The sequence below is a fragment of the Nasonia vitripennis genome, chromosome 1, assembly GCF_009193385.2.
Source record: "Nasonia vitripennis strain AsymCx chromosome 1, Nvit_psr_1.1, whole genome shotgun sequence".
Lineage (NCBI taxonomy): Eukaryota > Metazoa > Arthropoda > Insecta > Hymenoptera > Pteromalidae > Nasonia > Nasonia vitripennis.
In genome coordinates this window covers 24,713,703-24,737,978 of record NC_045757.1, presented here as the reverse complement: position 1 = coordinate 24,737,978, position 24,276 = coordinate 24,713,703, and the positions used below count along the sequence as shown (strand labels likewise).

At 42.8% G+C, this 24,276-nt stretch overlaps 1 protein-coding gene across 8 annotated transcripts in view; it reads right to left on the bottom strand.

The window, feature by feature from the left end:
* LOC100116102 (cAMP-specific 3',5'-cyclic phosphodiesterase) overlaps positions 1–24,276 on the bottom strand; it is a 185,832-nt gene that overhangs the window by 87,830 nt on the left and 73,726 nt on the right. Inside the window, exon 1 of one of the 8 annotated variants that reach the window (XM_016989310.3) lies at positions 3,263–6,050. The exons of the other annotated variants lie outside the window; for them this stretch is intronic. Within the exon in view, the coding sequence (XP_016844799.1) occupies positions 3,263–3,351 (89 nt within the window). The 5' untranslated portion in view covers positions 3,352–6,050. Of the gene's footprint in view, positions 1–3,262; positions 6,051–24,276 lie in introns of those variants that run through there. 8 annotated transcript variants of the gene reach the window in all.

Below are 24,276 nucleotides of genomic sequence, written 5' to 3'. Positions count from 1 at the left end.
GGTGAAAATCGCGGATTTTGAACTTTTTGGACTAATTTTTGGCTTACGCACCTATTACCCTTTTTTTGTGCGATGGATTATTGTTTTTAGCATTTTTGTTAGAATCATTATTTATGGTTCTTTTGAGATTACTGTTACTTGTCTCAATATTTATCTATATATCATTATCTCTACTAGGAATATTTTGTATTCTCAATGCAGAAAATTTAAGTTTAATTGACTTTTAGTTATGCTAAAACGATTTTTGAACCCAACACTACGCTGATTTGATTGTTATATTAATTTCAATTTTTCTATTTTCAACAATGTATCTTTGTAAAATAAAAATATTTGGAGGTAATGTAAGGTTTGTTTGTAGTAATTGAAACATTCACTTGTATTATTATCGAATAATTTATTGAATTTACCACTACGCCAGTCTTCTATCCGTTATTCACTGTTTTATTGAGAAAACTATATTTAATAAAATGCCGCGTTATTAGATTAGCCACCCTTCTAAAGAGTTTACATAATTTACTGATAATTGGGAATCTATTGGTTGAAAGAAAATTGTTTGTCTCTTGTTCTTTTATAGGGGCTTAATGGGTAATGGCGATCTTATCATTTTCATCTTAAGGCTTCTATACATTTACCGTAATGATTTTATTAAAATTTAACCGCTCAACAAAATGTTAATTTTTAGTTTTATAGATATTTTTAATTTATATAGTTGCTTAGTCTGGAAGTGAAAAACGCGCAGGTTCTATTGTCTTACAACACGTATTTAATTGTGTGCGATTGTTTTACCGTTTTTGGGGTGTATGGTTATATTGCTTGTATAATATTGTATATTTTTAGGGCTGTTTAATAGTACATTACGATACGAGTGACTTAAATGGTTTTTGCCCTAGGGCCATTTTCGCTCCTCTTGATTTATTTTTTTTTTGGCTCTACTTGATTTCCGATTCTCAAATTATTGCAGGCTCGTTCTACCTTATAGGAAGCGAAAATGGATTAATTCATACATGTATTGCGATCAGGGACTCTCGCTCGACTTTTTGTGTGACGCTCGGAATACCCCATTTTCGGCCCAGTTTATAGGCGCCGAAAATGGTCTTTTTTATGCACGTGTTATAAAAATATTTTTTTTATAGCATAAAAAAGACCATTTTCGGCGCCTATAAAGTGGACCGAAAATAGGGTTTAACAGTTAATAATTAACAGTTTTAATAAAGGAGCGAGCTAGCAAAATAATCATTATCCATTATTAAAAAGTGACCAACTAAAAAAAAATTTTTCGTCGCTAGAAACGTTGCGAACTTCAACTACATTTCATTAATCTCTTCTTTTTCGCGATTTTGAGAGATTTTTCTGATTATTATATATCTTTTGCTATAAGAAAATTGCTCCTACAGAAAATTAATTAAGCTTTGAAATATTTAAAATAGCATTCACATACTGTATTTTAAAACAATATTTTATTTATTGGAACAATAAATTTCGTTGGAGGAAGCTACGTGCCAATGAATTGGCAGCGGGTTTTTTTCATTGTTGTTGGGAGGATACGATGATGACACAGTCGCGCGCGGCGCTCATTTTCAAAACGTAAATATACACAAAACTAGTTCTGCTTCGTCGCGGCGTTGAGTAACCGCGCGGACTTCGGTCATTAACACCTGTTCCGAAAAAGTATAGTGATAAATAGCATGGACGTCTATTTTTACATACGCCGCCGAGCCAGCATTATCGTAAATTTTTGTTCTTCTCCGATGGCTTAGAGGTTATCATAATTTTCTGAAAGTCCGTCATAAAAAGACACCCACCGCACGAAATGCCCACGTGCTGACGTCACAATAGAATTTCGGATACATAATAATTTTAGGCGCGAGCCGGGCCATTGTTCGAAATTAACTGCTTCACTGACAAATTCATATTATCAGCATGTATTCATGCGATGGGTTTTCGAATTATTTTTGAATGCGTGATGTAAGTACGTGGCACGTTCGTGTAAATTATAACCCGATTTTCCGAAGATCATCATTATTCCAAAGCAGTCGAAACGAGAATTTTTTGAAAAAAATCAACCTTTAGATTAGTAGGGAATAAACAACCGTCAAGGTCGAACGAAGGAGCTGAATATTTTTATAAATCTCCTAAATTTGTCTAAAATGACAGATTAGGCTGATGTATCGCTCGGCGATCTATGATCATTGCAGAAGAATGATATGCCGCGTGGAAATCTGCCCTGAGATGCTATCTTTTTGCGCTCTATAATTAATCCTAGTAACCCTCTTTTCCGTTTCTTCAATCTTGGAATTCTTATTCTCTCTCTCTCTCTCTCTCTCTCTCTCTCTCTCTCTCTCTCTCTCTCTCTCTCCCTTTCTCTGTGTGTCTCTCGCGGTGTACCCGTGTACCCTGTGCTCGAAATTCTTGCCGAAAAATTCTTGGATCGCCGAAAGTCACGATCAAGAGGGGGAGAGGGAGAGGGAGAGAGGGAGAGAGAGAGAGAGAGAGAGAGAGAGAGAGAATGAGAGAGAGAGAGAGAGAGAGAGAGAGAGGACCGCTAAAAATAAACACTACATATTTGTTCCAAATATTTTCTCGTGTACCGCGTAGTCAAGTGAAAAAGTTTTCGGTATATATTTAAATTCGAACAAATTGAACCGATTACCACTGAAAGCATCGTAAACAAGTTAACCGCACGGTAGACACATAAATTGTTGTTCTTCTGTTTCCTTAATTTTTTTTTGTATTTTTAGATAAATTATTTATGTAATATACAGCGTCGCCGTGTATCACTGGTATATAATTCAGCTCTAAATCAACACGAAAATTTAAATTCTGCTCAATAAAGCACACGCGCTGCAAACATTAAGAGCGTAATTTCACGCGAAAAAAGTGTCGCGCATAAAACAAACTCACTACACGAATATATTTAATTTCCCCTCTCTTTCCACCTGCACAACATTCTCGGGGCTGATTTATAAGTCAGCCGAGGATAAGCAAAGCTGCTGGGCTTCTAATTTTTCGCAAACCCGATTATGATAATACGGAAAAAAGTCCGGCGTCCGGTCCCCGTATTTGCATAAGGCCGTGCGTTGCACCGCTGAGTCATAAAAGCCCGGTAGAGCCGAATTTCACGCGTCGCCAGTGATTTAGCCGCGCTCTTCGTGAAAAATCTCCAGGGGCATAAATTTACCTCTTTATGCCAAGAGTTCTGTCGAATGCCAGAATCCCAATTTGAAAAAAAAGATGTATCGCACACCATTGCGCGAGTACTCACCGAACTTCGTGGCCCACGACTACGGTCCATCCCCTCCTCCTCCTCCTGTCCTTGCGACGCAGCTGTTCGAGCAAGTCGACTCGTTCCATGGCTGCGAGGCTCTTTTCGCGCACTTTCGCAGCACTCGAGAGTTGCTTGTTTATATCCGCGACTGACGCGCGCTTCTCGAGTTTTCGCACTTTCTCTCTTCTCTCGCACTTCAGAGAAGCATTATGCGATGATCGCGAGATATTTATTATCTACTACAAGCCGGGCAAGTGGCTCTGCGCTCTTACGGAGGAAGGGCGTGTCAGCAGAGTTAATTGACTAGGTACCGGCACAGCGCGCGATTCACTCGATCCCGCGCGATGAGTGTTGTTTTGCTCGGCGGCGAGCGTAATTTATTTTCGTACTCAAGAGACAGAGAGGGCCCCGAGTATGCGTCGTTACATTTTTTCACGATACGGAGCGATAGCTTCCTCAGGTAGTCCCGCTCCACTGTGCGCGAGCGACTCGTGATCCGCGGAAGGAGACACTCATGCGGGTTATTCCTTTGTCTATTTGAAAAATTCCGCTGAACTCCGCATTCGAGGTACAACGAGTGAATCAGCTGCGATGGCGAGCCGGTCGAGAGCGAGAAATTTTGGCAATATCTCGTCATCCGATGTTTGTTTCTTCGCTGCGAGCTTTTTTCGGCGCGTTGACCAAACGAGACAACGGCAACAACGGCCGGCTATTCAGCAATGCGCATCGGAGCTCATTCACTGCGCTCGATCGATATCGCGGAGCGGACCACGTGTGCTCCGGCGAATTAGCCTCTCTGCGACATCGAGCTGTATGCGCCACTGGTTGGATTATTTATCACCGCGCGGGAGACTTCTACGTTATAGGTATACAGGTATAACACGCGCGAACACACACACACACACACACACACACGTACAGACAGAGAGAGTGGAAATCGGGGCAATAAGAGCGGGCGGCATCAGCGACCGAGCATCGCGACGCCGAGCACCGGACTGACTTTTCGTATTGTATTTATAGAGAGGAGAGCCTCCGCTGCGCGCGTGGATTATTTTGAACCGCCCGCCGATCTGCTTCCTTTCTCACGTGTGTCGCGTGTCGCGCGTCGTCGTCGTCGCCGTCGTCCCACGACACGGAGAGAGATGGACTGTAGAGCTGAGAGCAAGAGAGAGAGAGAGAGAGAGAGAGAGAGAGAGAGAGAGAGAGAGAGAGAGAGAGAAAGAAAGAGAGAGAGTACGCGCGTTTATATTAGATTTCGCCTCTTGGCCACGAGCGCCGTCGCTGGCTGCGATGCTCCGCTGCTCTCTTTTCTTCGTACCTTTCTCTCCGTCTTTGTCCGTCTCTTTCTCTCGCCTCTTATCTCGTAGTCTGCGTACTTTTGCTCGACGAGCTTTCTTTCGCCTTTAGGTCTGTGTACCTTGGACTTCGATGTCGTCCCCTTTTCTCGCCCGTCGCTGCAGCTCGACTGAATTAAGGCCGAGCGAAGATGCCTCCGTACGTGCTCCGGTGTTAACTCTCGGGAGAGTATATAACCGTTGCAAGTGGGCTTTCAAACTGGAAATCGATGAGCGTGTGCATAACTTCGGCGAGAAAACGAGATCTTTCGTAATCTCGCGGGGATCGCGGTGCTCGATGCCAAATTCGAAAATATTCCATTCAACTTGTTTCGTACACTGTATTTATTCAGGGTAAACACATCGCATAGCTCGAGCGAATATTGTAGGCACAGCCCGTGTGCTCTTAAAAACTGCGGAAAAGCCTTCAGCCTCGAGAGCAGCTGTAGTTTTGTGAATACGCTTTTATATTACGCAGTCAAAAAGATTTAAATCATTTTTCAGACGCTTCCTGCTCGTCGCCTAATGCTGTGCGCATCTATTATATAGTTCAGTGTACGGAACGTAGCAGAAAAAAAAAATATCGCGTGGTTTACACTCATCTAAATGAACTCGACACTGGCTGACCTTAGAATCAGATCTGCGTCAACTAGTCCCGCGCATATACCTTCCAATTTGCTACGCTTTATATTTTCATAATGTATGCTTTAATATATATTTTATCAATTTAAAGCCGGTTATAATAATAAACAGCGCTGAATGTGCGCGATAAACTTCGATTACTCTGCTGTCGGCTATTTGAAGGTCGTGTCGAAAGTTCCGGCCTATAAGATCAAACTACAGGCTGAGAGCTCATTCTCCAAAGCTCGAAAACACCTACCATAGTTTAATCAAAATCCATGACCCGGAGGCTCAAAACTCTCCTTGTTAGGAGAACAAGGATTAGAAAGTTCTCAAATAATACAATCGATGTAAGGCAAACTTCATCACAGACTACAACGCTAATTAGCATCTTTCCTCTTCGCGTAATCGGTTGTTGATGATGTGCTATTACGGCTTTGAAGAATCAATATTCGCAGAAGATCACTTAAAAATACCCTCTTCAATCGTATTATTCTAATTTTTTCATAAACAAATATTTCAATGACTTTTGTTGACACGTGTATTAAATAGACGCGAAGAGGTGCGACGGGAAATCAATTTCAATCTGTTAACTCAGATTATTCGACTGTCACACTTTTTTCACGAACTTCGTGTTTTTTCCAACTCTTTTATCTTTTTTTTTCGTCGCGTTTTCTCTCGATCCCCCGTTCGCTCTCTATCTCTTTTTAAAGTAGCGAGAGTTCCTTGCAGTAAAGTACGAAAATAAAGGACACGATCGAATATTTTACAAACTTTAATACCGCCGCTAAAGTCTGTCAAATGCAGGTCTCGGGACTCGTAATAAGTTGGTAAATATCGTGAACTTTGAACTACACATTGGAAATTGAAGATAAAAATATGTTCTCAGCGGGTTTGTATAGAAGTTCGCGGAATCTCGAGACTTTAAAATTAAGAGAAGATATAAATAAAGGATAAAAATAACGCGAGAAAAATCGCGCGTTTTTAAACAAAAGAGTTGTTTTTGAGGGCACGCGAATTTATTACCAAAAGTCTTTCGTGTGCCGCAGTTTCGAGAAAAAGGAAATGAATATCAGTTTCGCGCGCGTGTTTTCAAAATAACTCTAATAGTTGTATATGCTACAATTCACCAATAATCCAAACAACAAACAAAGTATAACAACCCAAGGATATTTTTGCCTGCAACCTATATGTTCTTGTGCTATTTACGAGAGCCGCTCTAAATATAGCTCCAAAGTATCATGCAAGTCGAAGCATCGCGGTGAGATGCATTATAAATAAAATGCGAATTTTTATTTACCGCAGAGTATAATATGAGGCAAATACACGATGTGAGTATTTTGAAATCATCGTTTCTAAAAGAGTCAAAATCATACCGAAGCCCCAAATGACGGAGAAAACACGAGATGAAAGTGAAGCTTAATTAAGCTGCCATATTCTACAAAGAGACGTGGATCTATTCATCTCATACGAAGACATGTCAGAAAAAATAAGATAAAACCATCTCCGACTGTGTTTGGAATTTCAATTTTGCTCAAGACTGTGCAAACAGATGTCGAATTCGTTTTTTTTTAAGCCAAGGTTCTAAACGTCATTGAAAATTCTAGTTTTTTTCTCTGTTGTAGCTGTAAAAAATGTTCACAAAAAGCGCAATAACATCGTTAAATATGGAACAACGCAAACCACGTCTCCCATTTATCATTTCCCCGTGTGCGCTTTAACTCAACTTTTTTTTTCTACTCCTCGTATAAAATAGAGCCGAATGTCTTTGATATATATTTTAGTGCACTTTGAATGATGGCGAAAGTTCGCATAAGATGCTCGGAATAGCGACCCTTCATATATTTTGCAGTGTTGGTACTGAGCAAATACTTTTAATGCAGTTTTACCAACTTCTTACCCATATATTGACTGTAAAAGTTTGCGTCTAAAACTTATGATTCCGCATAAACTTTCTATAACTTTATTGTGCAAATATTTTTTCTACACGCCTCGTTATACGACACATCTTCGAAGTAGTTGCTACGATCAAAATTACAGCGGAAGTTTGCCCATATGCAGTATAAACACTGGAATCAACGGTTGAGTAAGCCATTAAAGCAAGTTTCCTTTTCACCTGCAGCGCGAATGCGATTCAACGATGAAAGGTGCGAAAAGTGAGAAAGTTGAAGCCGAACGTGTAGGTGCAGCATGGACGGCGCTGACCTCAAGACTTTTAGTGTGTCCGGAAATACGAGGCGAGAGTAGAGCTTCCGTTGCTCTCCTTCTCTTTCTCTTTCCATTTCTTCGTCTTAGTAAGCTCCGCGCCGCTGCTGCGAGCCGAGGGAAACCGAAGCGTTACCCGACTCGAGCTTTAACAACACGGGCGTTTCGAAAGGAAAATATTTTTGCAGTTGTCGCTTTCGCAAATGAAGCTCTTTACACGCCTGCTTATTTTGTAAGAAGATGACGCTTTTGAAAGCGATATGTAAACTGAGTGGAGTCAGATAAGTGATCGAGAATATCTCTGTTCCCACGCAATGATTATTTTAATAACAAATGATCGGATAGCATAAAGAGAGATAATTTGCAGCGTTTTGGCACAAATCCTTTATAGCTTTATAAAAGACATTCCGTGGGAATGAAACTACGTGGGCTAGGTGAGAAACAACATTTTTAACTTGCATTTCCAGTACGTAAAATTTAAGTATAAATCAGTCTCTAATTATAAATGTAACATCATAATTATGAAGAATGACAACATGGAAAATGTTTTCAGATTGAATCTCACGTGATTGTTATTAGCATTTACCTTGAAAATAATAATAATAACAAAAACGATGATACGTTTTCAGTGCCTTATTATTTTAATTGGATGACTCTTTATTTACCTGCGCGATCACGTGCTTTGCATATAAAGCAGGTTATGACGCGCTAAACATAATATTTACATGTGAATAAAACGTATCCTTTTATTGAATTTATCAAGTAAAATAAACTCAATCGATTTTAGAGTAAAAATATCAGTATTTATCAAAAGGAATATAAGTTGTAAGAAAAATGTTGGCGCAGAGCAGACTCGAGAGACAGAGGTCTTTCCTCGTCGAGTGCTAGGGCTGAACTGAGGGCTACAGTCTGCAGAGGGCTGCACACGCAGAGGACTGAAGCTTAGATGCATATTTCGCCTGCATATAAAAAAAGGTCCGGAAGCATTTTATTGCACCTCTGGACACATCCTAATCCGCGGACCGGGGACGGCGCGTCTCGAAACGGTCAGCGGGAGAAAGGTTTATTGCATTACCTGGGTGTGGGGTTTTTCCCTTAATAGCAAAATGCTTAAAATATAAAGCCGTGCTCGTGCACGTATTTCTCAACACCTTTAAACAGCTCGGTATTACCAGGCAGAGCCATGCATGCATCTGCAGTTTTCGAATAAAAGTGTTTTCTTTTCACATGTAATGGATGTTAGCATACTTAAAATGAATTATAAGATTTATAGTTTTTTTTTTGCTCTACAGTTAAAGTAATAGCTACGTTCAATTCATTAACTGTTATTTAACTTATACTGATGAAGCGTTTTTACAACTGTATCAAAATCAGACTATGGAATCATCTTTTAGCTGAGCATTGTTTGAACTAGGGTTGCTTAATTGGATGTACGAACTTTCTCTTGGTTACAATGCTGAATTGAAACTACGAGACCAATTGTAATCCCACTGTAGTACAGAGGATTGAAAAAATGACAGAAACCTAAGCCTATTATTTGATAGAAAATTAAAATGTGCTGATTGAATAAACGTACCGATGGCTTCTTATTTGTTTTCACATAAACTATAAGTACAGGATATTGATGACTTACCTATAACAGAAATAAAAATAGAATAATTAGTACAGATACTATTGCAAATTATTCTTAAAAGTCTAAATAATATTATCTCGAATTATATTATCGCCAGATTTGAATGCCAATTTTTAAGCTTTATTCATCAAAGGCTTGAGAAATCACAAGATGAAAAAAGCGGATCATAAAAGAGATGAACGCTGCATTATAAGAGCTAATACTGCAGCTTAAAAGATTTTAAAGCTTTATTAGCATAGAAAAAATCGACTTGTGTCACAGAGATAAATATCCTCGTTATCATCTTTAATAGAAACACTTTAGTTCAAAGTAATTAACCACAAATCACGTAGCTGATTTTATTGAGTGTCATGCTTTCAATTATCTTAGTAGTGTATATTAGCATCAAATAAGTATTTGATTTATCCATTTTCTAAATGATTACTTGACAAAAAGAACACCATAAAATGAAGAAATCTTTTTACGAAATGCATTCGGATCATTCGAACACAAGTTTTAAAACGTCTCAAAAAAACAGCTCCGAAAACTCGAAAGATTCCCAGCCTCTAAAGGTCGTCGCAGCGCCTGGCGCAAATGCAAATCAATACACACAGTGAGAGAGAGAGAGAGAGAGAGAGAGAGAGAGAGAGAGAGAGAGAGAGAGCGACAGAGAGAGAGAGAGAGAGAGAGAGAGAGAGAGAGAGAGAGAGAGAGAGTTTCAATCCCAAAGCGCTAATGCCTTGCCGCCTCCTCGTTCGAACGTCAATACCATCTCTAGCGTGGCGTCGCCTACTGTACAAGTTCGTAATTTCCCGGGCTAAATGCGCAGAGGCTTCAACGTCGCTCCGCCAGATAGCACCAGCTCTCAAGCTCCTTGCAAGCTCTCTCCTCGAGCATCTGGCGCCATCTGTGATTCTCTCTTCGAAGCTTCGCAGACGTGTACGGAAAAAGCGCGCAAGCAAAAGTAAAGGATAGAGCAGAAAGAGCTTGCAGCGGGCATCGGCTAGCGGCGCTCGCGATGCGTTCAAGCCGCGTTAACCTCGACCCCTTGGGCGGTCGTCGACGAGAGAGCGCACAGTCGAGCCGCTCGTACAGTCGTCATCGTTGTCGCGGTACACTGCACTGCCGCCGAAAAAGAGAGAGGAAGTAGAGGATGAGCAGCCGGCTAATCAGCACGCGTCCATTTCGCGGCTGTCCTCTTCTCGGCCGCTCGTTTTCTCTTTTGTCGCCTGTCTTGGTTTCTGCACGTGAACCCTTCTTTTTCTCTCTTCGTTATGTACTTTTTAGCGGAGGGAGTGCCCGCACGCTTTCGCCTATTCAGTTATTGCTCTTTTTTTTAAATTTTTTTCGCTCTCGGCGTCCTCCCCACCCGACGGCGAGCGTGCTGCATATATATGTATATCGCGCCTCCTCGCTCTACTTTTTCGCCGACGCACACTTATTCCTTCGTTCTTATGCGGCGTTTCTTCCCACGTCATCGGCGGCTGGAACCTGTAATTTCGCGCGGCGGCGCAAGGTCGATCTGTGCGATGCGCCTCGATTAACGATTTCATGTGTACTGCGAACAACATTTTTGCGGCGAATGATAACGTCTTATTTTCGATTCGTGAAAAGGACATTTGCAGACATCGGGCATTGAAGTCGCGCACCTATTACGGTTTTTAGTGCATAGTTAAGACGTGACTCTCGTTCGCACGTACGTGCTGAAAGTTTACTCTAAATTAAGTTCTGCTTACATAAATCGTGTTTTAACATTTTGATTTTCTGGGTTTCTAGGTAGGCTTTTATGTTTGCCAGATAAGTTCGGAGTCGCTCTCATTTAACGTCCACTTTTGAGCTTTAATGTAATACATTACAAAGAGAGATTAAAGTTCAATGACACAATAAAAATTCCATTGATGTATCAACTTTCGAGTTGAAAATAGTAGGTGTACTCTACTACTTCAATGACACAATAAAAATTCCATTGATGTATGGAATTTTTATTGTGTCATTGAAGTAGTAGAGTACACTTACTATTTTCAACTCGAAAGTTTAATAGTTCACGCCGATATAGTGAGAAAATTAAATCATCTTCCGTAATTTGGTTGATATAATGGTATTGGATTAACGTATAATAAACTTGTCAATCTCAAATTAAGTAGAGAATCCTTTATAAAGTTTGGATAGAAGTTGTTAATGAGCTTCAGTATATTGAGATCGAATCAGCGGTGTAGAAAATTCGTAATTCAAAGCCTCTATAGTTTCAAAGTTCATTTTCATCGCCTTCAGTCAAAAAGAACTTATTACGCAATTTTCTATTGGGTAATTCTGTTAACGGAATTAGTGGCCATTATGAATATTAAAGAAAAAAATAAAAATATTATATAAGTATTATTATTATTCGTATTATGAAAGAATGTGAGGAATTTAATTTATTTGACGATAAAGTTTAAAAATACATGCGGCATCTGTGCTTAATTCAGTAGAAAATAACCGGATAGGTCAGACGCAGAGGCTACGTTAAAAAACGTTCAACTACACACTATAATATTTCAAAATGGATATTCTTCATTAAGCCATTTCTTGTTCTCTGATAATATTCGAAATAACATATACTGTCTGAAAGATTTTTACGTCACGTGCAGTGCAAAGCTATTTAAAATCACTCAAAAATAGTTCCCCTCTATTGCGTACTGGTTATCAGCTTCTATTACAGCCGACCAATTGAAATTGCACGTAAATGCAAAATAGTTTAACTATTCAAATTGTTTCACTGAAACACTATTCCACCGCGAATAAACTACAAACGCGATCGGTGTATGTGGAGATGAAATAATTTCTCAGAATTAGAGTCGACTTTTTCCTGGTAATATAAAATACACCACGGCACGAATTATCAACGAACCTTTTCGTCGACAAAATCATCTTATCAGTGCCCTCAAATCTTATCTCAGAAAAACACACACAGGCGCGCGCGCAATTCGATAAATTAAGAAAGCTCCGATCAATCGGCCAAAGCTTCAATCAAAAGCTCAACGATTAAAACGCAGACGGCGTGCGTGTGTCGTATATAAACCATTAGCGCTCGGCAGTAACCGTTTTTCTCCATTAGAGTCTCGAATTCCCCGCAGAAGTAGCGAGAGAGAGGAAGATTCAATAATCACGCTTTCCTCGGCACGCGCACACACAACGACGAGCTTGCTTGCTAGGGTATATAGCGCGCAGGTTCGCGTGCAGCGGACGGTAGCGTCAATCATCTCCAATTCGAGTTCAGGTTCGTCCTTTCTCTCCCGGAGAGTATAGGTAAGTAGTGCAACGCTTGCGCGAAACTCAATGCGTCTCGCACGCATATAATTATTATAACACGCATTAAAACACAGCAGTACAGCGCGAAAAAGAAGGAGGAGGGGGAATCCGCGAGTGGTTGCGAGCTTCTTTAACGATTTATAGCGCGATTAACAGTTAAGTGTCGTATCCGCGATCGACGAACGCGAGCTTTCGGTCGCCGTCGCTCTCGCTGGATTAGAGAACCTTAACGACCCACTAGCAGTACTTTCCTGTTCGCCGTTAATTCGAGGAGCTCCTGCTACTGCTGCTTTCGTTGCTGTATGTACTCTCGAGTAGTCTCTCTCGCGCGCGCACTTGGCATATGCCGGGGAAAAAGTTTCTCCCTGCTCTCTCCCCCGCTGGGACGACGCGACTCTGCGAGGATTTTCATTTTAGTTGTTCTCCGCGATTTTATACGTAGGAGCGTATAAGTAGGGGGGGGGGGGCGAATTAAGTTTGCGGCAGGTTTCTTAATCTCGAGGACTGATTGAGGCATTTGTTTTTTACGCCTAAAGTTTTTTAGCTGTCTACTTGTACATTCTTTTTTATAATTGGATGGGCAAAGTTCAGGAGTATACGTACGCGTACAACGCGAGGATGAGTAAAATCGCGTACATTTTGAAGTGCAGTATACGCGAACTGGAAAAATTCTAAATAATCCACGTATACGGGTAATTAAAATAGCTGGAATACGCATTAGCCCTTTCGACGAGCGAGTCGTCCTTATTGGTCAGGCCGTATACCGCTCGGGCGTCGAGCTTTTACACTGCAGCGCGGCCGTAACTCGGCGCACGCGTCGCTCCGCCGTTAAACATTCCCGCACGACCCTTAACCTTTTACATGTGTCAGTTTGGTTCGTTACGCCTCGGCTGTACGGGAATCGACGTCGTTAAACGACTAGGAGTTTTCGCACGATGGAAATCCGAACTCGTCAAATTAATCAGCCGTAGCAGCTATTAAACGTCCTCCTCCGAAGAGCGAACTGCTCTCCTGAATAATCGAACGCCTCCCGCGATTTACTCGCTGCTGGCTGCTATTTCTCTCTCTGCTCTCATCCGAATTGCGTAACATACATCTTGCACGCGCATCTCGTGGAAAGCCGCATGAATTTTTCATTGATGAACGAGCTTCGAGCAAGGCGAGGCAGAAAAAAAGCAAAAGCTCTATCTTACGCGTTTACGGCTCGGCTAATGTGCAGCAGCTGCAGCGACGGCAGCACAGCAGCGATGCTCTACTTATTCAGATTGAATATCCATTTCCGCGATCCCGATGGAAAATCGATACTTTTTTCCGAGCGATAAGCCCGCAATATTCAAATGGGCTCGCTCGTATGGCTGCCTGGAATGATCAGGCCTATAATTTCTCTTCCTTTTTTTTGAGAGCGCGTGCTCCCCGGCAATCACGAGCCGGCGGTAAAGGGATCGTTTTTTTTCTTGTTCGACTGCGTGAGCCGGTATGTGGCGTGTGTGTACATGTATATAACGAGCTGGTCGGATACACAAGCGAGCTCGGCGGGATAAAAATGTAAGCGGGAAGATTCCGATGGCGGCTATTACGGCTTGTATCTCCCGCTCTTAGCGGTGACTATTGATTGCGCGGAAGCTTTTTTGCTTTTTCGTTAATCTTGATGAAGATTGCGGTATATGGAGATTGTTTTTTAATCATGATTGAATCGAAGAAATTCTGAAAAATATGAGAGAATTGAGACAATGCGCGTTGTGAGAGATTATAACATCAACTGTCCGATTATTCAATATCACACGGATACATTTTCATTAATAAATTGTATGAAATTCTATCGTTTCCGAATATTCGATGAATTTTCTCGATTAATACCGGAAGATGTGAAATTTGTAGATTAACTTTCGGAGAATCGAACATTTTCCCCGATTATTCGGTTCGAAAATATCCTTTTCGCAGAAATGAAATCCCGATTTTTTACTCGGTTCCCATAACGTTGAAACATTTTTCCACTCCATCGTTCGCCATTCAAAAGCCATTCGACTGCGCGGAAAGGAAATTAAATAACGCTTTTTCGCGGAACGTGAATTGATTTCATCATCGGCGTGTATACATGATGTGGGATAAAGGCCCACACTTTTGCTGAAACGTTTTTCCAGTAGCGCAAAAAAATGTCGAATCGCGTTTTCACTAAAATCCACCATCTCTTATTCGAAACGAACGCATATTTTTAATTTTTTTCGTCGATCGCGCGATTCTACAGGGCGATTAGCGAATACCCAATAACTGCGCGCGCAGTGATATAAATCCAGCGATAACGAGGGGACGTCGAGTTTCTGTATACAGACGCGATAATTCCGGCGTCTTGCTCACCTTGATTTTTCGAACATTTTTTCCCCCAATTTTTGACGTTTTACGATAGAGGTGTCATCGCGGGATACTAGAAAAGCAAAAAGTGCGAACGAACTGCACAGGGTCCATCCATTAATAGCCCGACGCGAGCATACATCTCCGCGCAAGAGACAGTGGGCGGAATAAAACTAAGAGAAGAAGATTGAAAAGCGAAAGTGCGGCGTTGACGCGCATGACGGCATATTCTCATTTCTCATATTCTCATAGCATAAGCATCGCTCGATACGAAGGCAAAAAGGGGCATCGACGACGGTCGAGAGACGCAACAGCCGCGCTTTGCGACAAGAACGAATACACGCGACAGCATCAGAGTATATATTATACGGCGTCCGGCAAACATCAGCAGCAACACAAAACCATCTCCTTTTGTCTCGTCCCGCGAGCCTTGCCTGCGTCTGTATATATATATATATATATATATATATATATATATATATATATATATATATATATATATATATATATATATATATATATTATATATATATATATATATATATATATATATATATATATATATATATCTTGCGCGCGCGACGAGAACAATTGAATCAGCGAGGGACACAGCACACCACCGCCGAGAGAGAGAGAGAGAGAGAGAGAGAGAGAGAGAGAGAGAGAGAGAGAGAGAGAGAGAAAAGGGACAATGAGTCGGTGGCGGCGATGAAGACTGATATAATACAGCGCAGTTATACACTATCGCGCGGATATATATAAATCCATGGAGAGAGGCTGCGGAGAGTTATACCTAATCCCCATAACTTTGGCCGCCGTCGCTAGCGGTACTGTGTACTCAGGCTAGCTGCACGGAGAAGCCGCGCACACGGGGGAAAATCGATGCCCGGCTAGGCGCACTTGTTGACGTCCTTGACATCCTAACCTACGGCAAGGTTCATTGCATAGCGGAGTCGTTATATGCCGCGACTTGAGGTTGGCGGCGCGTCAAGCTCTATAGACCTCGAGGATGAGCCGCCGCCGCCGCTGCTGCACTCTCGGCCAGCCGTACTATACCTATGAGTCGTTGCTATCAAGCGCGCAAAACGAGACAAAAAAGCTCGCCGGCAGAGATAAGCGGAAGGAGAATAGATTACGTACGCGAGTGCGTCAGAGAGCCGGAGAGTCGCCCCGGAAAACGGTACGTATAATAACGGGCCTTATTTCTAGGACGCGCGCGGCTCTAGTGGTCTCTCTCTCCCGTTCCATTGTCACGAGCTTGCAAGCGCGCGGTGCGTCAACGAGAGAGTTTGACATAACGCGTGACCTGTGTGTACATCGGACAATGGAGAGGGAAACTTGATTTTCGTCCGCTGAATTTTTCAGCCGAAGCGCATAGCCTAGTTTCTCCGACTTTCTAAATACAGCCTACCGCACTAGCTCGCCTGCCTGCGCGGCGACAGCTTTCAAGATCGAAGACTATTTGCTTAGCCTCGAGCGGTGCAATTAATGAAATGGCTGCTCGCGGACGCGGTTAGCTAGGATTACGCCCGCCGATTAATTGCTTCCCGGAAGAAAAAAACCAGACGGTTGGCTATGGCTTGTTGGAGCTTTTTTTCATTTCCGGGAGTGGATGTGTTGGAAGAACAAAAGAACAGAGTTTTAGGGTTTTATTCGGTTTGAAGAGTTGAGCTAATGGAACGTTGAAGGTCGCGGGAAACGTCATGCGCATTACCGCGACGAGGATGCTGACGTCGGGAAAAATGAAGATTATCATCCCGGAACATTATGCATGAAAGGCAGAAAATAGCTTGAAGGTATAATTAAAAAGGAAACTGGATCCTTTCCGATCGAGATTTTTTTCTGCCTCGAGAGGATTGGGTATCACTGATGCAAAAGCTGGAGCCTTCAGAGAACGTATTAGCTTTTCATGAAGTTAGAGCAGCGGCCGGAAAATTCTCTATAGCTTCGATCGAAAAAAGTTCTAACGTTACGATGTCATTGTTAAAGTAATGTGAACACGATTCATTGAAAAGAAGAAAAATTGTGTAACGTGTCATGCGTCGGTCTGTTATTTTTTCGAATTCCACATTCCACATATACAAATATTCTTTCCCTTGCCCGTACATTTTGCCGCTTCGCGTTACAAACACACCCCGTGGTGAGCTTGTATTGTTGTGCACACACTGTAGCAGTTCTTTTGTCATAATTCTACCGCACGTGAAACATTACAAAGTAAACACATTTCAACGAAAATGTTTTTATGACGCATGATACGCTACCAAGAATACTGCATAAAAGAGCTGCTGCAGCGCGAGTGTAATTATTCACTCGTTTGAATTTAACGTTTAATTTACCCGAAACGAATTAAATATTAAAATCGGAAGCGAGTTCAATTTTCTTATCGAGGCGAAATGCAAATAACGTACCTCCGCTGCTTTTGTTTTAAAAAGCGATACACGACGTGGGAGGTAAAAAGCAATTTGAAAACCCAGTTTGCATCGTCAATATTGGCGCACCTATAGAAACCAGGGCAACAAGCAAAATTTTGCATGTTTCTTTTCTACGCCCTGTGTATTCTGTGAAATAGATCGCAAACAAACCTTAATAACGCTGCGTTTTTGTTCGTGATCACTCCTCGAGTATCGATCGTTTGTGTAAAAAAGCAAACTTCTCAATAACGCGATTCCAAACTATTACGTAACGTAAAGATCAGCCGAGAGAAAAGTGAATGAGGGTAGGACAACGTTTATTTCCAGCGTCCCGATAAATCCCAAATTGTGTAAAAGAAGCCGGCGCACAAAAGAGTGGGATCGGCCAAAGCCCGCGAGTACACAGGAATAAAGAGGCCGCCTCTGTTTGACGAACACTCATATACGCGACATCGCTGGAGGCCGAATAAGCGGACTCTTTCTCTACCAAAGTGCTATACGCTGCTGAACAGGGAGAGCAGAGAGTGAGAGGGTGAAAGAAGCGAGCGAGGGCGGAACAACTCTTGCGTAAGGCGCAGCTAGGAATTTCAGGAAACAGTGATGAGGAAATACCAAAGCCACAGGAGGGATTAGCGAAAATGGCATCGGCCGCAGAGCGTATACGCACACAAACACACAGGAAAAACTCGCTCACGGGGAGACGAGTTTCATCTCGAGCGTCACACATGAGCGATGAGTTTCGCTATACCGCCCGCCTCAGTCCGTTTATCCCTGGAATCTCATACACACCGAAGACGCGGAGAGAGAGCTTATTCTTTTCCGCTTATTTCCGTACGCCGCTGCAGTATACACGAGGGGTGAGCTTTATATAGATGGGCCGTGTGCCTCTGATGTGTAATGGGAAATTAGAATATATCCGACTGGAAATGGCTTTGATATTGAATTCTAAACTTTTGCCGCTTTACCTACGATCAATCGGCTGCTGGAGGACCGCATTTTATTGAAAATTCACGGGAACGTATTGAAATGACAATGTTTTAGCTTAAACAAAGAAATCGGTTTGAAAAAAATTATCGTCGTCGATTCTCGGAAAAAGTTAAACAAGAGCCCAAATTATTCCACGTTTCAGAACGAAAACAACGCGGAGATCGATCTCTTCCAAAACACAGTCAGCCGTGCGAAAGCAGAGTCTAAAAAACATTCCACGAAACGAAATCACCCTTCGGATTCGAAACCCTCCCCTTCTCCAAACATCACGTAGCGTTCCGCACACACGCTCTATAAAAGTCAGTCTCGAAAATATTCATCCCCCTCCCCCGAAAAAGACCAGTCCGGCTTCCCATCAGGGATCTTTCCGAGTGGACAGATGTCTAATTTTTTGCATTATGCACGTGTAACGTCGCGTCGTCCCTCTCCTGTAAGGCATCAGCCGGTTTCAACAATCTCCCTCCGCCTCTCCCTTTCGTAACCGCAGACACCCCCTAGCAAAGAGTATATACCCACTTGTTGGACGCCGCCGATCGGGGCAGCGCCACCTGATGCTACGCCACTGGCACATCGATCCTCCACCCCCGAGCGTCGCCATGGTAACGAACCTCACCTTCCGTGCCAGCTTAAAGCCTCCCCCGGCGGCCGCGTTATACTCGCGAGCGCGCTCGCGCACCACCCCCCTTTACCTTGTACCCGACCGACTCTCTCTCTTCTTCCTTTTCTCATGTTCTGTCTCCTCTTTTTTCTACACGTGAGCCGCCGTCGCGCACATCCTTATGTGCGGCTGCGTCGAGCGACGATAAACATTTGCGCGACGTAACTACGGCGTCAATTAAAGATCATCCTCTGCTCTCGAATTGCAACCGCGCGTCGCGTGCAAACGGCGCGCTCGCCTACCGCTATTTATAGACAGAGAGACGACGGAGAGCATGCGTGGGTGCGATGCCGTTGCCGTTTCTAATTTGTCGCGCTGCAGTCGTTGGGCCGCGTAAAAGCTCCGCATGTTTGCGCACATAAATATAGCGGCCGCACGTGCGATGATCTGCGGTATTATTACACACAGGCCTGGAGGCGATCCTGTTTACGAAGGGAAAGCAAGCTTTCCACCCCCCGTGTTTCTCTCCGGCTTCTTTGTATTTTCTTAAGGGCGCTGCTTTCATTATTGATCCCGCACGCGGCTCGTCGGCGAGCTGGCGCGCAGCTGGCCACAGAGAGAGAGAGAGAGAGAGAGATTGTCCCACCCCCCATCAGTGCAGATACAATCGGACGCACTTTGCGCGCCCGGCCGAAAATTAACGACGCCGCATACGCTCGATGTCGATGCTGGCATTGTGTGTGCAGGCTGGCTCCGGGCAAATAAATTACCGGATTTTGCGGCTGACGTCCTCTCCGTGGCCCGCTTTCTTTTATCCCGCAGCTTCCACCCCCGACGCTCTGCGCGTGTGGGTATTTCCATATCGGTCTTATGTTAAAGCGTTCTAGAGTCGCTGCGGGTGTGTGTGTTCTGCAAAAAAAGCTGCGCTATCTCGTGAAAGCTGATGGAATCTCGAGCGGAGGCGAGCGCATAAAGGGGTACTGTTTTCTGAATTTTTTCAGAACTTTCCCCACGTCTCGGAATAAATAACTGATAACAGCGTCTCGCGCCTTTTTTCTCGATTTTTTCTTCGGCGACTGCGCTCTCTAGTATACTATGTAACTCGGGACTCCCGAAGAGTCGGTAAATTTAATGAAAGTTTGCTCTTTAACGCCCGACCGAGTCGGGAGCGGGGAACAGCGCAAGTTTGTGTTATTCACGCACAGTACCTACTTCGATCGCCGTCTCGCATGAGCATGAACTTTACCACTTCAAATTATTCATGCGGATTTACATACCACTCCCGGCTCGTGTAATGAGTTCATTTTACGATACGCGCCTTGACTCGTAAACTACGTTTCGTCTCTTTTCTTCGGCCTCGACCACGCCGAGAAAAAAAAAGATGATCGAGCCGGCGATGACGAGAAAGGTCAAAGAAACGCCGAAGTGAAGGCTCTCTCGCACGTTCGGCCGCGCAGAACTCGGCGAGGAATATTTATTTAGCGACTTAATGACTCCGTAGCCAGAGGAGAGAATTCCATATTCAAACACGGAGACTCGCGCTCCCTTCCCAGCGGTGGCGGCAGAGGTTATTGACTCGGAAGTCAACTTTCATCCGGCGTATACGTGTACGCTTGAAATAATGCCCCTCCGCGGAAACACCCCTTTTTCCCTCCGTCGAATATTCTGTTATTTGTTTTTCACGCCTCGACGGGGCCATTGCGGATGCGGGATTATTAATGACAGAGCTTACGGGAAGCTGTACGGAGAGAGAAAGAACCAGAAGAATTTGTGAGCCGATACTTCCTTGACGATGATGTATAAACTCCTTTTGCTCTGACAGCGTATATTCAATGCTTTCGCGCGAGACTGATTTAATGACGAAAGTTAGTTCGATTTTGTTAACGTTGTCTCGATTAGCTTATTACGTGTTCTGATCATCGTTTTTAAATATAGGTCACCGCGACTCGACGCACCGAGCTTTTACTACTTACGCGTAATTTTCGAGAGAAGGAAAAAGATCCACGGTTTAGAGTTACAACGAAAAAAAAATATTATCCCCAGCCTTTTTTGTGACGTGGTAATTGTCCCGACTGCTCGTAAAATTAACGTAATTCAGCCACAATAACGTATGATATTAAACGCAATCAACGCACAATTTATTCACGTTTACGGCGCAATTAAAAAAGAAAAACTGCCAATGAAAACGGAACCCCGCTGCCTGGGAAACTCGTAAAACGCTCCCCCCAGATAGCGCGATGCCTCAAGGCGATGCTGAGTTTCGTTGTTACATAATAAACCGCCGAGCTCGTCGTAACATTATGAGGAGGTGCGAATCCAAAATTAATGAAGCTTCACGTAAGAGAGGAAAAGAAGAAGTGCGTTTTCTAATTAGAATAATCGAGTATTTGGTAACAAACGGAGTGAAATTGAGAATAATGTTGAAGGGTGAAATCTGGTAGAAAAGTTTTTGAAAAATGAAAGAGAACAGCCGCGCGGTGGAACTTTTGAAGCGCTGCTTTGAGTTCTCGTCTTCTGGCGTGAATTTTTAAAGAAAATAATCACGATTTATGAATCACAAAGCCGCGCGTGGTTAATAATTCTAGAACTACTGCAGCAGAATTTATTCAACAAGTTCCCTTGTTCAACGCGCGCGCGCCTTTTGTGCGTCTCTAATGCGAGGAGCCATTTCGCAATTTAAACTGCGATTTCAATGAAAAATAAGTTTGCGCTCCAGTGGGAATGTCCGAAATAACACATTAGACTCCGAAGTCGGAATCGTTAAGCGTAATGGATCCTGAAACATGAGACGAAATTTAACGGGCGGGAGATAAAGTATTTTAATTTTCGTCCCTCGAGTTCACGGCGACTTAACAACATATTAAGAGTATGAATTTTTTGCGGCACGAGAGAGAGAGAGAGAGAGAGAGAGAGAGAGAGAGAGAGAGAGAGACGATTAGTCTTTTTTACACTCGACCACGTACATAATTACACGGATGTTTAATGCAAGTGGCGTCGATTTACCAGCCTGGCGGAAATCGGATAACTAAAACGCAATCGCACAATGGCGTGCCAGCATTTGAAATACCGATAAATTTGTTGTAAACTCGAAACTAGTAAATTCTCTGCGCGTAGTAAAGCTCAACGTTAACCGCCAGCAGCGACAGAATGAAAAGGAAAATCAAAAAGCAAGCGCATCCGAGAAACACGAGCAGCGGTGTAATCTTCACCATAGCGCGCGGGCATCAATAACCCGGATTACATACGCTCGCGTTTATGTAAACAAATAAATTCGAACGTAACGAAAGCTCTGTTGTAGCTGGGGCGAAAGCACAGGCGGAAACGAGAGATAAAACGGAAGCAAGAGAAAGAGTGCAGCAGGCCGGAGATAAAAAGTGATCGTAACTTTGTTCCAAAGACCGTTTCAAATTAAAATTTTAACATTAAGAGAACTCGAGAGCGGCGCGTGGCTCCTGCGGGTGCATTTTTAATTTATAACCTCGTATTTTCAGGTCGTTACATCGCCGGTGGCGGCGAAACGGCAAAATCCGCCGCCGAAGAGTGAAAGAAGAGGAGAAATAAAAGGAAAACGGAGTAACGGCCGCTGCTGCTGCTGCTGCTGGATCTCGCGTGTCACTTTAAATCAAAACATATTTGTCTTCTACCTTTTCCGTCGACATCTCTCTGTGCGCGGATGAAATAAAAAAAAGAAGAGACGACGAGCGAGGCCGAGAAAAATGTCGCGTATGCGACGGGTAACTCGAAGCGAAAGGCTACCTATTCGCAAACATTTGTTGGGGAAAATGAATCCCGAGTTATGATTTACACTTCTTGATGTTTGCCGGAGTTGCCTGTTAATTCACCGGAGCTTGCGATGCCCGTGTGCGTTTATGTGTTTTATGAGTAAACAGGGAATTACGTCGTTGCGGTCAGTTAATCTGCATAGCAGGTGCGGATTTGTTCGTTCGCTCTCGTGGAAAAGTAAATAGTTGAGACGTTTGGAGAACAAATAATGCAATGAGCGTTGAATTTGATGCTTTGTTAAGCAGTATACAATGAAGTAAGTTTAACTTTTGGACTTCGCAGTGTTATAATATTGGATTGATGAAACTTTGAAACTTACGAATTGAAGATAATTCTAAGAGAAACGTGATATTTTTGGAACTCACCTGAAACATAGAAAGAAAATTTGCATTTAGTATGACAGCTATATGGGCGGATGAAATATTTGTTTGTTACTTTCAATATATCATTAGAGTGTGTTAGAGTCATGGTTATAGATTTGTTTCCACGAAATTTATTAGTATGTGTCATAACGGAAACTCGAAAATGGTTCGGTTACAATGTCAATATAAATTCAATTCGGATACGCTTAGCGCGAAAAAATAGCATAGCTTTAAGAGCGTGAAATTCGCGATTATTCTTGCGACTGAAAAAAAATATATTCAGCCCTCGCACCCAAAGGTCCTTTGTGCAACAGTTGAATAACAACGTTTTATCCGGGATAAAACCCCGTCGAGCTTCGCCGCCTCCGCGAAAGACTGACAAAAACCAGACACACACGCGAGCAAGTTCGCGCTGAGCTGTAATTAAGAGCTGAACACTCTGGCGACTGTGAATTTGGGTATCTCTCTCTCGCGTTCCTACGATAAACACCGTTCTCGCGCGGTGTTTATTCAACGTTCGGCCCTGTGTGATGGAGAAGAAGATTAATGAATTCTTTTTGTGAAAAAGCGCTCTCGTCAATTCCGGGAATTAGCGTGTATATGGATGTACGAGTAAACAGCAAAAAAAAAAAAAGAACTTGGAATCGTAATTCGCGCGCAGCAGCGTCGAACGGGTTTTAAAATAAATTGAATTTTCGAAACAGCGCGCAATTGCGGACGCGCGCGCGCGCGTATTTGCATAGCAGTTTTAATCACGCACGGGCTCGTGCATACGTATAAAGGACCGAATTCGTTTGGAGCCTTCGCAACCCGCATAATTCAAACGATTTGTGTGTACGGCCAAAAAGCGGAATTCGGTGTATGATTGATGCTCGTTTTTCGTGAGTGACTTTAATGGCGGGGGTGTGAAGATTCTGTACTGGATGTATTATAACTGCTCGATCGATCGATCAGCAGTGAATATTTGAGTGTCGCTCTGACAATACTCCGAGTTATGTCGTATTTTAAATGTAGGCCACTTTTCTGAACCCGAAGCTGTCAACGGCTATATGCGCTTATATACGGTTATTCCGTGTATGCGATTCAGGAGAAATCGTGGAACTCTGGAATGACCGGCAAAGGAAATCAAGATGAAATATTTCATCATATGGCACAAATGGAACAAAATTAAAATATCTTTTAAAGTATGTAAATACACGGAACTGTTGCTTTATACATGAGCCAAGAAATTAATAGTCGAGTTTGATTATCCTGCCTTTATTTCATATCACATAAATATTCAACCTAACAAAATGTAAATATTTCTGCAGATTAAAATACATAATTACGCTATGTATAGGGGAGATGCGCCTAGTATGGAACTACTTAGCGAATTTGACTACCACTTTCGATTAGGACCGTGAAAGTTGCTAAAACCGGAGGATTTACTTGCTGTTATAGGGGCTTTTGATGTTCTGTACG